The following is a 14,851-nucleotide window of genomic DNA, read 5'->3' as shown; positions in this document are numbered from 1 at the left end:
GTTTTGGGACTTTGTCTGAAAAATGACCGGTTCATTACATAGTACGATCTAAGCCACCACAAATAGGACGTGGCGGTTTTCCTGTAATCTAAGATGATTTCTGTGTGTGTTCTCTGAATAGCTGAAGAAGTCACGGATCTGAAGAGGCAGGCTGTTGAAGAGATGATGGACAGGATTAAAAAGGGAGTTCATCTCAGACCCGTTAACCAGACAGCAAGGCCGAAGGCACAGGTATAGGATGACTAAATGCTTTCTCTCCCCCTACCCGGATGTGTCTTTCTTTGAATGTGAAATTTCGAAATGTGATGCAAGCTGTATCAGGACTGACTGTCTCATTGTAGGATAAGGCTAATGTGTCATAAAAGCCTTCATTTCCATAAGCATGTTTCAGGAGGACTCTGTTTGACCCAGGGTAGCCCTGTATCTCCATGGAAACCAAGTCCTGTTCTTGTAGGATGCTGCCATCAACTTGAGAGAGACACTGAGAGGAACTGTTATACCAAACAGATAACAGTTACGATACCGCTGCTTCTTTTCTTTAACTCCTGGTTGTTTTGTGTACTTTAACAAGTATTTATCGAGTAGCTGATGCATGCCAGGTACCGCTTTAGGCACGGAGGATAAAGCAATAAACGGGAGAGACAAAAATTCTTGCCTTCCTGAGGCTTCTACCTGTGTCTGTGTCGGGGTGTGGCGGGGGACAGGAGCTATGGGTAGGGGTCACATACTGATGCCAGAACAAGACCTAGGACAGCTTTTGAGAAATAGTGAGACTTGTAGGATTGTTTTCACTGATTTCACAAACCGATTCCCGGTCACTTCAAGGAGAAATGTTGTGTGTCTATGTCATCAGCTCCTACCCTTGAAGACCACATGGCGTGCCAAGACCTAACGAAGCCCTGAGAGTCTAGTTCAGTGCTTCCCCTGTACACCTGTCCCATTTCAGTAGGCCCAATAAGGGGGCTTTTGACATTTTTTCTTTCTTTTTTTAAAAAAAATCCTTACCTGAGGACATGTTTTTATTGATTTTAGCGAGAGAGGGAGGGGGAGAGAGGAACATCGATGTGAAACAGCCATCAGTTGCCTCCTGTATGCGCCCCAACCAGGGATTGAATCCACAACTTATGTATGTGCCCTGACCGGGGAACGAACCTGCAACCTTTTGGTGTATGGGACGATGCTCCAGCCAGCTGAGCCACCCGGCCAGGGCTTGACCTTTTTTTTCTTGGGGGCAAAACTTGTTTTTCACTTGAGTAAGATATCAGTGGGTTGGTTCTCTTTCTTCTACTTTTAAAACAAACCTTAAGGTTCTTTCTTACTCCGAAGATGCCTCTCTTCAGCTGCTTCGATGTCCCCAAGTAGCGAAACTGTTCCGCACCAATTCTACTGGGCTGTGACAGCTGCCCCTTGGCCCAGGCCAGGCAAGGATGGCCACGGGGTGGGCTGTCCGCGGAAAGGGGGTTGGAAAGAAGACGCAACTCCAAGAGTAGACGGACACGCAGTGACGTGGAAGCTCCCCGGCCACGGGGCGTGAGTCCGTCTTGTGCTGCTGCTCTGAAAGCCAGTTTCAAAGTCAGGGGCAGGACGGAGAGCAGGAGGAGCCGCCGAGCACAGCTGTTCCAGCGCTGGTGCCTGGCCACGGAGGGCAGAGCGCTGTTGTGGGAGGTGGGGCCTCCAGCGCCCCTGCCCCCAGGCGTGGTCCTCCCAGAGGGGGAACAGCGCCTGCCCTACCCGACTCCCGGGGTTGTGTTCCGATCAAATGGAATAAAGTGTGAAAACACTCCAAAGCGCAGGGTCCAAGCGGAACTTTGGAAAGAACACATTCTTAGGACTTACACGGCGCAGCTATTTTGGTTAGAACAAGCAAAACCAAGCTATTGCTATAGAAAAAAAACAACAACTGTGTTATAAAGAAGCCAGATTACTTTAGAAAGAAACAACATTGAAAGCTTCTTAAATGATAAGTAATCCATGTTCTATGTGTACTCTTCCAACAGTTACACATTATTCAGTGTCAATGTCAAATCTGGAAGACAGCTGACCAAGGATCAGTGGACGAGTGGGTTTTTCGCGGGTAATGGTGAAACTATGTAGCTGTAGTGCTGAATGGCCTGGTCAGTCCCCTTTAAAACAGGTGGTCACGGCCCACCTGGGCACGTCCCAAGTGTGAGAGCATGCGGCCCAGGCTCCGAGGCTTATGCGGCCGGCGTTGGAGTGTGCCTTTAGCCAGGGCATTCGTTCGGAAGTCACAGCTTGTCACCTGCAGAACTCCAGCCTGCCCCGAGAAGACTAAGTTCACCGCACATTTCCCAAATTCCTGGATGGCGTTGGTGGTGCCGGTGTGGTGGAAATGAGTGTGTGAGCGCTTTCGCCTGGCACTGATGGCTGGCATGATGGCATGCATGTTTCACAGAAGTCCTAGGCTAGGGAAGGAGAATGCCTTCGTCTAATGTGCACAAGCACAGCAAACCTCTCTCCTTCCTTCCCCCTCTCTCCCTCTCTCCCTCTTCGGTGACTGTCCATTTTTAAACATTGGCATGGGGTCTTCTTACTGTGTTTTGAGAGAAGAGGATTATAGGTTGCTAAGAATCACCTCCCATTTCCTGATGAGAGAGGAATGAGCCTTCGCATCTTTCCAGGACTGAGAGGCTGAGGGGTCCTTGCACTGTCTGGCGGGCGGGCTTTCTCGGCATCTCTCGCCTTCCAGAAGGGGGAGGTCAGAGGTCATCTTTCATCTTTTTCCTGAGGTCCTCATGCTAAATTTTCCCTCCAATAAATGAGGTGAGGGATCCACAGAGACTGGTAGGTATGATGGGGCCGGTACATAGAATACCCAGAACTTAATCAAATTGTTTTGTTCATGGTGTAGCCAGGAGAGACCTGGGCTTGTCCTAGTAATCGAGGCATTGATTCAAATACAACCTTCCTCAAGGTGTAACTTTCCTCGTAAGTAAGATGAAGTGGTTGGACTACACTTTGAAGTCTTTTACTGATTTTTTTTAAATGTTTTTTTTTTTTAATTGATTTCAAAGAGGAAGGGAGAAGAAGAGAGAGAATCATCCTTCAGCTGCCTCCTGCAAGCCCCCTACTGGGGATCGAGCCTGAAACCCTGGCATGTGCCCTGACCGAGAATCGAACCGTGACCTCCTGGTTCATAGGTTGACACTCAAATACTGAGCCACGCCAGCCGGGCTCTTTCCCTGCTTCATAGCCAGGGATGCTCACGCTCTCCTGGAAGCCGGTTCTTTGCTGGTCCCTGCTCCCGACTCAATCCCGTTATGAAATTCACGAAACAGCGTGTGCCGGTCTCTGTCCCTGGCTTTTGCCCGGAGCCCGTGGAGCTGAGAGGTTTCCTGCCTTGTCGCTTGCTTTCCGCTCTGCAGCCTTCCTGGTCCTCACTTGCTGGTGGAGAAGCTGCTGTAACACCCGCGGAATAATGTGAAATTAAGTCTTTGAAGTCTGGTGTTTACCAATGTTTTTTTTTTTCTATGTCTGATGACAAACAAGGAACAAGAGGATATTTAGAACACGGCGGCTTGAGTCCTTTTGCTTTGAATATTACTTCTAATTTTCTACTCAGCCGCCATCTGGGAGCACTAACCTAATATTTTTTCCTAACAGTAAGACATGGACCTAATTTTAAAAAACAGTGACTCTAAGCTGCCAACACTTTGTCATGTAAACTGTTTTGTTTAGTATTTTTAAAATGAAGTACTCAGTAACTTTTCTTTTTTTCTTTTTCTTTTCATTGTAGCCAGAATCTTCCAAAGGCTCTGAAAGTGCAGTGAATGAATTAAAAGGAATACTGGTAAGAACAGATCTCCGCGTATTACTCGGCTAATGGGAAAATGAAAGGAGAATGTTTTTGAAATCGATTTTCATGAATAATTGCTTTGATACGTTTTATTTCCATCGGCGGTAGCCTCATTTCTTTTGATGGTTTACTTGATTGTGTTATGGGCTCCTCCATTGGGTGGCTTATTAATGTATCAATACTCAGCTGTTTGTATCCTGAAAGAGCGGTCCCACGTTCGCCAAAATCATTGTTTCTTGTTCTCGCCCTCCAATCCTTGCGTTACAGCTTGAAGATGAAATGTCGGGCCACATGTGAGGATGGGTGCTTGCTTATTATTAAGAGTAGTATAGCAGAGTCTCTTAACTTTGGGGTATGAAAGCAGAATTCTTGGTATCTCACTGTAAATCTGAGCTCCTACCCAAATATGTTAGTGTCAGGGTCACGGTCTGCTTTTTTCACAGTTTTTTTTTTAAAAATTATTTGATGGGAAGCTGGAGAATAAAAGTCCCTTTCTTTATGTTACTAATTTTACTTTCTAAAAGTCACTCATAGCCTTTGGAGGACGCACTCGATGCCCATCTCTAGCTGTATTTCTCCTTTCCAGAGCATGAGCCTTTGCCAGCGGAGTAAATGAGCATTGCCCTCTCCAGCGGTTGCTCTCAGAGACAAACGCCTCACTGAGGGAATGTTTCAGATGCTAAGAGCTCTGTTCTCAGATCCTGTTACAGTCTCAATACCAGTCATTATGCACAGTAAGTCAACAAACATGGGGGCGGAGGTACGAATTAATATTCCCATGTTTGTTGTTACTGTGCTAATTACGCATTGCGTGTAGACATCCCCTAATTGTGGTAAACAAAATCATTTTCATCGAGCACGAAACAACAGACTTAACTCAGAATGGCTTAATTAGTTAGCTTTAGTTTTAGGTGAGTGGCATTGGCACTAGAGAGAGGTGTAGTGGTGGCTAACATGCTGGTCTGCCTACAGAGTGAAGTATTCAAACCGTTGATCACGTATGTGGCTGTGCGCTAAGGGATTCTTGGATGAGAAAATCTTGTGATCCAGTGTTCTGTTAAGGAGAACTATGACAGTCCCTGTTGTTTTTTTTTTTTTTTTAAAATGTTTTTATTGATTGTAGAGAGAGGGCAAAGGAGAGGGAGAGGGAGAGGGAGAGGGAGAGGGAGAGAGAGAGAGAGAGAGAGAGAAAAAGAGAGAGACAGAGAGACAGAGACATCGGCTGCCTCTTGCACACCCCCTACTGGGGATCAAGCCTGCAACCCAGGCACATGCCCTGACCGGGAGTCGAACCAGTGACCCCTCAGTGCACAGGATGATGGTCAACCAACTGAGCCACACAGGCCAGGGCAATGACAGTCTTTTTTTTCTTTTTTCTTCTCTACATTGTAATGCTAATTCCTGTTCAAGAAAGTGTTGCCCAAGCACGGTGAGATTCTAGAGTATAATCTTCCATCAGTGAAAGAATTAACCATACTGAGTGTGACTTCTAAAAGATTAGGTTTATTTGGAAAATCAGACATCCATGTGGGAGCCATATGACATTTGAGTGCCCAGGGCGTGCCGCTCCCTGATCATGCTGGAGGGTAGCAGGTTTGCTGATTGCAGCATTGCCCTTTAAGACCACGTGCGCTATACAATCCCGCGCACTGTAATTTCGTGCCACTTGAAGGAGAGAAATTCCTGAAATAAATTTTTGTGAAATAATTTACAAATTATAAAAATTGTCAAAACATCTTGTTTTCCCCTCTGCAAATTGCCCCTCTCCTCCTCGTCCGGGATTTAACGGTAGGTTTCTCCCCCTCATCTGGCACTGACGTATCATCATAGCTGTTGCTCTGACAATATTGTTTCTTTGCAGTAAATTGTTTTGGTTTATTTAAAAGTGAAACTCACAGTGTCCTCTCCTGCTCTTCGTTGCCCAATGGCAACTCGCCGCTACCCCCATAGACGTCCCTTTGAGGGGTGATGGATCACTTGCCACGCCCAGCCACCTGGTGTCAAGAAGCCATACAACTTCTTGTAAGAGAGAGAAAAAGAAGCCCCTGTTCGAGGGGCTATGTTAGTGCTTTTTGCTGGAGTTCTGACTATTAGGATGATCACATGTAGTAACCAGCAAAGCACATGACATCAGCCTCACAGTGTGACATGTGATAAGCAGGAAAAGAATAGGAAAAGCCTACAGATTGTACCCTGAGATGGAAAGTGACTGAGAGATGCCAGGAAACAGCCTGCCCAGTACTGTGGTGGGACAGAGACCAGGAGTAAAATCAGTGGTGTGTTTGCTGCAGTGAATGAGACGGGACCTGAGTGGTAAGAGACACCCACGACTTAGAGGTTTGGCCTATTGCTCTAAGTTAGTACCTGCGTAGAAAAGAAATCTTGGGTTTGGAAAACCTCACTCTATTTTGAGTTGTCCAGTTTCCAAGCTAATTTGTAAAGTCTCCGTGTTGACGGGACTCATTTTTCCAAGCCTATTTATACTTCATTTTTAAAAATGGTGTGCATCGCACAGATTAAACAAAGATATGTTCATTTCCTATAGTCACACAAGGGTTATCTTGAGTCTCCCCAGTCATTTAAAAGTCAAAGTGGAAATGGCAGTTTCTGGAGTTTAAATCAAGACAAAATGAATCCAAACGTCTCTCTTCCAATACAGTTGCTTCCAAATCAAAGAAACTGAAATAGCATTTGAAAAAAATTCTCTTACAGGTCTTTCTCGAACATCTCCAGTTTTTCAAAATACCCAGAAATTGTTGAATAGTTAATTTTCCCCCCTGACAATTAGATTACTTGGTATTAGGAACATTTCACCAACGTGGGGCACTAAGATTGGTCCATGATCAAAGTGGTTCAGAGTAGGGATAGAGAAGTGATTTGGGAATTAGAAGAGCCACGGTCAAGGCCCCGCCCTATCACTGCCTTGTCTTGGGATCTGGCCCAAACCCCGAGGCTCTCTCCTCTGTAAGGTGAAGGAATTCTATGGACCGCATGGCTCCCAAGTTAATTTCTGTTCTCACAATCTATGATTATAGTGTAAATGGGTAATTAAGATAATCTTTGTACTTTATTAGCTGAGCTCCTTTATCATTTCAGTTGAGAGTCATGCAGAAACCTTTCTTTCTTCCATCATTGCCTCCGTATCTAAAATGTCCTTATGTGTTAGCTGAATCAACGCCATCAGTCAGTGAGTGGACGAAAAGTGTGGGATTCAAGGATTCAGACTTGAAAAATGGGTTCCTTCAGTATCAGGTGAAGAGAGGGTCATTCATCATAGTCAGGAATTTGGGGAAATAATGCTGTCGTCTAAATGAAACAGAGAGAATATTGTGAAAGATAAATTCTTCAATAAAAGGTAGCCATTAACTCCAGCCATTAGGAAAATCACACAGAATGTCCTTGACATTCAAACAGTGTGGTTTTATGAGTTGTCTTAATAATAATGGCCATTCCGTTAAGTAATATCTGCTTACATACAATACAACTGGTACGTTTTTTAAAATTATAAACACAAGTGAGTTGGAAATGCTTTTTCTAGTCCATGTTTAAAAATTGATCAAAATTGGCTTTCGTTCTGTTTTCCTTACCTTCTCAGTGTTTACCCTACCTTAGGATAAGTAGATACAGATCTGCTTGTTAACTGTTAAGTAAACCAAATAATTTTTAAGTTATAAACTGAGCTGTTACCGTGTTACATGTAATGTGGTGTTCCTTTGAATGTGTTTTATGAATGTTCGCAATAAATGAAAAAGCAGAAAGATGTAGTTTTGGGTGGGTGGGGGGAAGAGGGCGATTTATGCTTGGCTAACATGTGAGCCTTGTCTCAGTACTCTACACATCAGGTTGGTTAGGCATCTGACTGTAGAAGCATGCAATATCCTAATCTTGTTAGCCAAGGTCCTCCCTGACCTATAACTGTATGCTGTCAGGGAGGGGAAAAAACCTTCCTACACAAAACAGCGTAACCGCCTGTGTCAGAAGAGATTTGTAATTACCTGGTTTTACAAACTCTCTTTGTTTTATAGGCTAAAGAGTTATCATTTTTAGGGAGTAGAATTCTTAGGATCCTGAGGAAGTTATTAGCAGGGAACAAAGAGCAAGCCCGCGGGGAGCTCAGAAATGGCCAAGGCCGGCCTGGTGGTTAGCCTCGGTGGACAAAAGCTGCCTTCTGACTCCGGCACGAAGTCAGGCGAGTTGTCCCAAACTTGAGGTTCTGATTTGCTCTGATCAAACCATCAGTTAGTGTTCTGTTCCAACACTTGACTGGTAATGGAGATGGAAAGCCATAGCTCTCTCTCCATAACACACTTCCCGGAGCAGCCAGGGCAGGGGACCGCTGCCTGGGGCGTTCTCTGTCGTCTTGAAGGTCACTACCATTTCAGCAGGAGCACAGCTCGATGGCTTCTCTTGTTTCCTCCAGTATCTCCGGGCCTGAAGGACACCCAGTCTCTGCCTCCCTGTTAGGATTCTGGAGTCACGATGTCAGTGCCGGACTCTTCCTTGCCTCCCTGTGGGAGTCTAACCCTTCCTCTTTCACAGCGAAGCCACGGTGCAGCACGTCTTGGGGTCAGGCCACTGGAGAGCATTGCGTACCTCCTTTGGCAACTGAGGCACCATTGTGCAGTCAAGGTCACTCTCTGAAGAACCAGCCACACGTTTTTTAGGGCCACCAGGGTTTTGATTCTGTAGCGTGTGGCTTCTCAGGTGAGTTCATTATGTCCATCCTCTTCTCCACGCAACGGATCAACACACATCAGCATCTTAACCATCGTTGTGCAGGTACCTTCCCGCCACTGAATTTCGTGTAGTTAGCACATCAAGGGGTGTTCTTGTCCTGTTCTTTTGCTATGAGAGCTAACATCTTACATCCTCAGGAGCGTCTTCTTAAATGATCCAACACTATGTGTTGTTGAAGATATGCCCATGAAAAAAAAATATACATATGTAAAGTTCATTTTATTTTCTAATTCCATTCAAATTCTGGTAATGTTTTGGTGGTTTTATTTTTATATTCTTTTGTATGTTGTATTAAGCCTTTATTAACCTTTTTGTTTTTTGTTTTGTTTTTGTTTTTTTTTCACTTTAGGGGACACTTAATAAATCTACTAGTTCCAGAAGCTTAAAATCCCTTAACACTGAGAGCAGTGAGAGTGAGTTAGAGAGGATTCTGCGTCGCAGGAAGGTGACGGCAGAAGCAGAGAGCAGTAGTAAGCTGGTTTCGTTTCTCCATAGCGCTCTTCCTCTCTGCAGCGTCTTCCTCTGAGTTCCTTTCTAACGTGAAATTATCTTCTTAAAATTATTATTAAATATTTTTAATGTGAGTGAGAAGTATTGGCTGGTGAAAGGTACTTATGGATCCCTCATAAGAATGCTTATGTTATTTTTATTTATTGGCATGTTACTTATGTAGTTGTAGGTGTTGGGTCTGATCAAATAATTGAATTGATATCCCCTTCCTTAAGAACTGACCTTTAGACCACTTCACAACCAACATTCCCTTCAGCGTGACCACAATGTACAGTAGTTGCCCCAAAGTCCACACACCATTCCGGGTTTCGGCACCAAATGTTAGGGTCACTGAAGGAGGAATGCATGAGGCCAAATGGGGTGAAGAATTATAAATGTATTGTTACATCTGCTAGCAGCAGGGCTGAGAACAGGATGGCATCAGCTCCGAGGAATGGGAGTCAGAGATTTTAAAGGACTCTAGGTGGTTTTTTTTTTTCTGGGCGGGGAATTCTCTGGGCGGGTCTGGATCCTGGGAAGGTCTGGAGGGGAAGGATAATGGTCTTAGCAAGTGGAATGTGGTCTAAGCGAAAGGGAATGTTGGTTGTAAAGTTGTCTAAAGGTCAGTTCCTAGGGGAGGGCGTATCATATCGATTCAATTATTTGATCAGACCTAACAGTAGGTAATCAGGCTTTTATAGATCTGGTTTGCTTAATGCATGATGACCTTGTGCAAAGACATTCAGGATGGGCTTTGGCAACAGTGTAGCATTGAGCACAGGCTCTGGAACCAAGACAGTGTGAGTTCAAATCCTAGCTCTGCCATTTACTAGCTGCTTGCTCTTACCCAAATTACCCAACCTCTCTGTGCCTCCGTTTCTTCATCTATAAAGTAAGACGAATAAAAGCACTCTCTCATAGGATTATTCTAAGGATCAAGTCAGTCAGTATATGAAAAGTGCTTCGCCACTGTGCCTGGCAGAGTCAGCTCACGATAATCAGTAATCATAGTAGTTAATTACACATCAGTTATAATTGTAGAGAAATCGTCTTTGTTCTTCACATCCATTTAGTTTAGTGTCTCTGCCTGTGAGCCAAGTGATGAGAAATTCCAGCTCTGTCACCAACGATGACCATCTGAGCAAGTCTTGAGCTCACAATTTGCATTTGTGTCAAGATACCCACGTATTGGACATCAAAATCTGTTCCCTAACTAACTTGGTGTGTCTTTATTTTTTATTTATTTTATTTTTACATTTTTTACAGTTTTTTTTAATTGTGATAAAATACACAAAACATAAAACATCATCTTAACCATTTTAAATGTACAGTTCAGTAGTGTTAACTATATTCACATTGTGGTGCAACCAATATCCAGAACTTTTTGTTGTTGTTGTTGTTGTTAATCCTCACCCAAGGATATTTTTCCATTGATTTTTAGTGAAAAGGAGAGGGAGAGACAGAGAGAAACAGTGATGTGAGAGAGACACATCAATTGGTTGTTGTCCCCTGTGGTGTGTCTTTATTTATTTATTTTTTTCTGTCAACTGATCATGGGAATTAGCAGAAAGCTTTATGAGGTTTTTTTTCTTGAGGCCAGGAGGCTGGCTTTGAAAAGCTAAAGTAAAATTAACCAGCAACTCGAGCTAATCGTCTGAATCATTTAGGCTTAGTCCTGTGAACTCCCGTTAGCTTAGCCCGTTGTAACAGTTTAATTTGCATTTCCTTCAAGTTTATGTCAAGTTTAAGTTGCTGGAGTATTAAGGATTTGGGTTTTTGATAAGCAGGCTCTGGTTCTCGCATAGGGACTTACTCAAACAATTGAGTAAATTGGTTTCTTAAACTGGAAGCAGCATACCACCAGCCAAAGCATTACTATAAAAAGATGAAGCCTTTGTTTCCTCATTTAAAAAAAAAATCAGTTTTTTGTTTGGTCTGGAAATTTTGCTGTTACTGTCCTATAATTACCCCCTCTATTCCGCCCCCAAACAGCCACCTCTCAGAAAAGTTAAAGGCTGCCATAAGAGTGGTTTTTTGTGTTTGTTTTTTTTTCCCCTCCTTAAGATTGGTTTACAAGCATTTAGCAGTCTCCATATGAATCATTCATTTTGTGGCTTAATCCGTGCTGTGACTTTTCCAGCATTTCTTCCTCAGAGCACTCAGGTAGCCACCGTTGATTGGTGGGACTTTTCGGATGACATTTTCGTGCTCTGCCATTTACGTTTTGTATTTTGCCACTGACCTTTTTGGTCCTCCAGAAACATTCTTCACCTCGCTCATGAACTTGGTCGAACATGAAGCACTCACTATTTCAGAGTTAGTTTTCAGTGGGAGGCACCAGGAAATATTTTCATTTTAGTCACTTTGGAAATTTGAAAATTTGGAGGAAGGTAGGCATGGCGAGACTCTTACTTAATTGGTTATTTCCACCCATATACAAATATTCAGTGTATAATTTGAGGGAAGGTAGAATAAGATATGTACACATACTGAGGGGGGTGACTTGTAATTGAGCAAAAATCTTCTTTTGAACTCCCTAGTAGCCAAAGGGAGGGGGGGGGGAGAGGAAAGAAACAAGCCTACAAACTCTATAATCTAGTAAAAGAAATACTTTTTTAAAAAAAGATGGTACAGATGTTATCCTAGCATCAAACTGGAAGAAGTATTTACCATGTAAATCTTTTAATAAAGATCATGAAACGACAAGGGATAATTCCAGGACAGAGAGGGGTGGGTTAGGAAGCTACATCAGCCCAGCTGCATGGTGGAAGCAAGTTACAGAGGATGAGTTTGATAGGTGTGTGCCTCAGGTACACTTAATCTCTGGGATTTTTTCCCTCTACACACAGAAGCTAAAGGAAAGCTAAATGTGAGGTCCCAAAGCGGAGAAAGGAGGCATCCCAAGAGAAGCAGAGGTAGCCTGAGGTGTGCAGAACTCAGAGCCCAAGGGCCAGTGAAGCACCTTTGACTTTAGAATTTTTCTTTGGAAAAAAAAAAAGTGTTTTTTATTTTATTTTTTAATTGATTTCAGAGAGAGGAAGTGAGAGATAGAAACATCGAGTAGAGAGAAACATTGACCGACTGCCTCCTGCACACCCCCTACTGGGGATGGAGCCCGCAACCCGGGCATGTGCCTGGACCGGGAATCAAACTGTGACCCCCTGGTTCATAGGTCGATGCTCAACCATCTTAGCCACGCTGGCCGGGCCTTTTTCTTTTGACCCTGATACTCCCTTGTCTTACCTACACTTACGACCCAACACACTGACATTTCAAAGAGCAGTGAATGCCTCTTGGGAAACACTGGGCAGCTTAAACACAATGCAGTAATAATAATAATAATAATAATAATAATAATAATAATAACAATCTTACACATGAAGCATTTGTCTTTATTCCTTTTTGTAGGAAAAATAAGAGCTCTGGCTCAGCTCACCCACTCTCCCTCCTTTTTAATTGGCTTCAGCCGCAGAGCAAGCCGCAGGCGCTGGTGCATTCAGAAGCAGATCTTGCTTTCCGACAAGGACAGATGGTTTAAAGCTATCAGTGCTGCAGCCAACAATTATCCCAGGGCGGAATAGAGCTGCTCGGAAGCGGTTCTCGAATTCAGCTTCACATTTATATTTTCAAGAACTTTCTGGATCTTTCTGCCCTTCCCCCTTGGCTCCCACATCCCCATGCAACATGGGGCTTAACACAGGTGGGAGGGAAAGGCCTTTTCAACCAGAATATTCAGTATCTCGAATCTCTTTGTTTACAAAGGATTCCTTTTGCAGTTTCAAGAAAAAAACCCATAAACATACTAGAATCTTGCTTTGAAAAGAAACTGCCTAGGACAGTATCTTTCAAACTAAAGACAGGAAATAAGTCACGATGGAGCGTAGCTTCGGTGCCCAGAATTTGTAGGTGGATATGCCAAAAATCTCCGTAACAAGCCCGGTGAGAGTGTTTTTCATCCTGTCCCAAAGAGCAGAAAAGCCTAAAAGCTAACCAGCCAAACTCTTTGCCACTTAATTTTTCTAATCCCGTGTCTGTGTAGGAACAGGAAATAAGTCCACTTACTTCTCAATCACATTGAAATGAAAATGTTCATAAAAGCTGTTGGATGCTCAAGAAGCCTTCCATGGGCCTCTGAGAAAGATCCTTTTGACATCGGTCCACTTGGTGTTTAACACGCAGAGCTGAGTTTGGGGAGGAATTAACTCTTGAGAGGCCACAGGGTTCAAATTCAAGGAGGGCTGCCAGAAAGCCATACTCTGAGAAGAAAAGAGTTTTCGCAGGGGCGGTATTTATTTATTTATTTGTTAAAAAAAAAATATATATATATATATATATATATATATATATATATATATATATATATTATTGATTTTTTACAGAGAGGAAGGGAGAGGGATAGAGAGCTAGAAACATCGACCAGCTGCCTCCTGCACACCCCCTACTGGGTATGTGCCCACAACCAATGTGTATGCCCTTGACCAGAACCGAACCTGGGAACTTTTCAGTCCACAGACCGACGCTCTATCCACTGAGCCAAACCGGTTTCGGCCTATTTTTAAGGACTCCGGTCAGTGAGGGGACCATGGCCTGGGGTTCTGTGGTTTCTCTAAGGCCTGTGCACAGTTGCTCAGCGTGGTCCCGGGGCGTTGAGGAGTGCCACAAAGCAGAGCAGATTTCTCATAGAACCATTTTTGCCTGCTCTGGAAACCTTAACCATACTTGGCCTTTTCACTTCCTGAGGGCTTTGCAGCTAATCTGTTTTCAGTGCCATATTAATCAACATCGCACAGAATGATTAAACTGGAGGTATGTGTTTGGTTTTAAGGTCCAACCGGGATATTAGCCACCTCAGAGTCCAAATCCATGCCGGTGTTGGGTTCTGTATCCAGTGTAGCAAAAACAGCCTTGAACAAGAAAACTCTGGAGGCAGAATTCAACAGCCCAACACCTGAGCCAGGTGAAGGGCCGTGTAAATTGGAAGGAAGCGCAAGTCCCAAGGTTACATTTCAGTAAGTAACGCTGCTCTTTACTACCTCGCGTGCAGAACCGTCTGTGATAACTAACTCGTGTGTTGCTTTGCTTTCTTCCTCTTTAGAGAGCCAGTACCTGCTCTTCTTCTGCTTTTTATGAGCCAATAGGCTCCTAGTTTAGAGTTCTTATTCTTATCCAAAGCAGACACGTGTGAAGAGAATTCCTGCCCCTAAACTGGTTTGCTAATCAGGTTCCTCACAGAGCGGGGTGATCATTACTCAGCATCCAAAGACACTGAGTCATTCTTTCAAGGGTGAATGCCTCCATCATCCCTCTTCATGGTTCACGAGGAGCTGAAGAAGATGCTAGATCTTGCAGAAGAACTCGGTCTTCCAGCGTCCTTTGAAGGGTACCTTTTCACAGCCTCATTTTCTGGTCCTCACATAAAGATGTGCCTTAATGTTTCTCTACCCCGAGGATGAAAACATACCCTGTCAACAGTTATCTGTATAGAGTTGCTTGACAGGGACACTCCCTCGCCGAGTTTATCCTGCCATGGACTGTGTTTCCGGCGGATCTGGTGGCGCGTCGGTTTGTTTTGTAACAGTGGCAGGCTCTTTTTGAAATTAGACTAGTTTTGCTTTCCTTCTCCTGCCAGGATGTCAGGGGGTTTGTCACTTGAAGAAAAGGAAGAGGTGAGACAAATCAGATCCGCCGATTGTAATTATAATCACGGTTCATTAAACCTCCGATTTCCTGCTCCATCAGGAGAGAGAGAGCCCTTTTTGTGCCTCTACCTGTCTTAGTTTAAAAGGTGAAGCCTGGACAAATGAACTTGAA

The 14,851-nt window shown here is 43.9% G+C and overlaps 1 protein-coding gene across 4 annotated transcripts in view; it reads left to right on the top strand.

Moving 5' to 3' along the window:
- SHTN1 (shootin 1) overlaps nucleotides 1-14,851 on the top strand; it is an 89,510-nt gene that overhangs the window by 61,343 nt on the left and 13,316 nt on the right. For all 4 annotated transcript variants that reach the window (XM_079793572.1, XM_079793573.1, XM_079793570.1 and 1 more), the window contains 4 exons: nucleotides 122-231; nucleotides 3,755-3,808; nucleotides 8,901-9,021; nucleotides 13,866-14,049. In XM_079793572.1, coding sequence (XP_079649698.1) covers nucleotides 122-231; nucleotides 3,755-3,808; nucleotides 8,901-9,021; nucleotides 13,866-14,049 — 469 coding nt within the window. The remainder of the gene's footprint in view (nucleotides 1-121; nucleotides 232-3,754; nucleotides 3,809-8,900; nucleotides 9,022-13,865; nucleotides 14,050-14,851) is intronic.

Source organism: Cnephaeus nilssonii, assembly GCF_951640355.1.
Source record: "Cnephaeus nilssonii genome assembly, chromosome: 16".
Taxonomy (NCBI): Eukaryota; Metazoa; Chordata; class Mammalia; order Chiroptera; family Vespertilionidae; genus Cnephaeus; species Cnephaeus nilssonii.
This window is presented reverse-complemented; position numbering and strand designations above follow the sequence as displayed.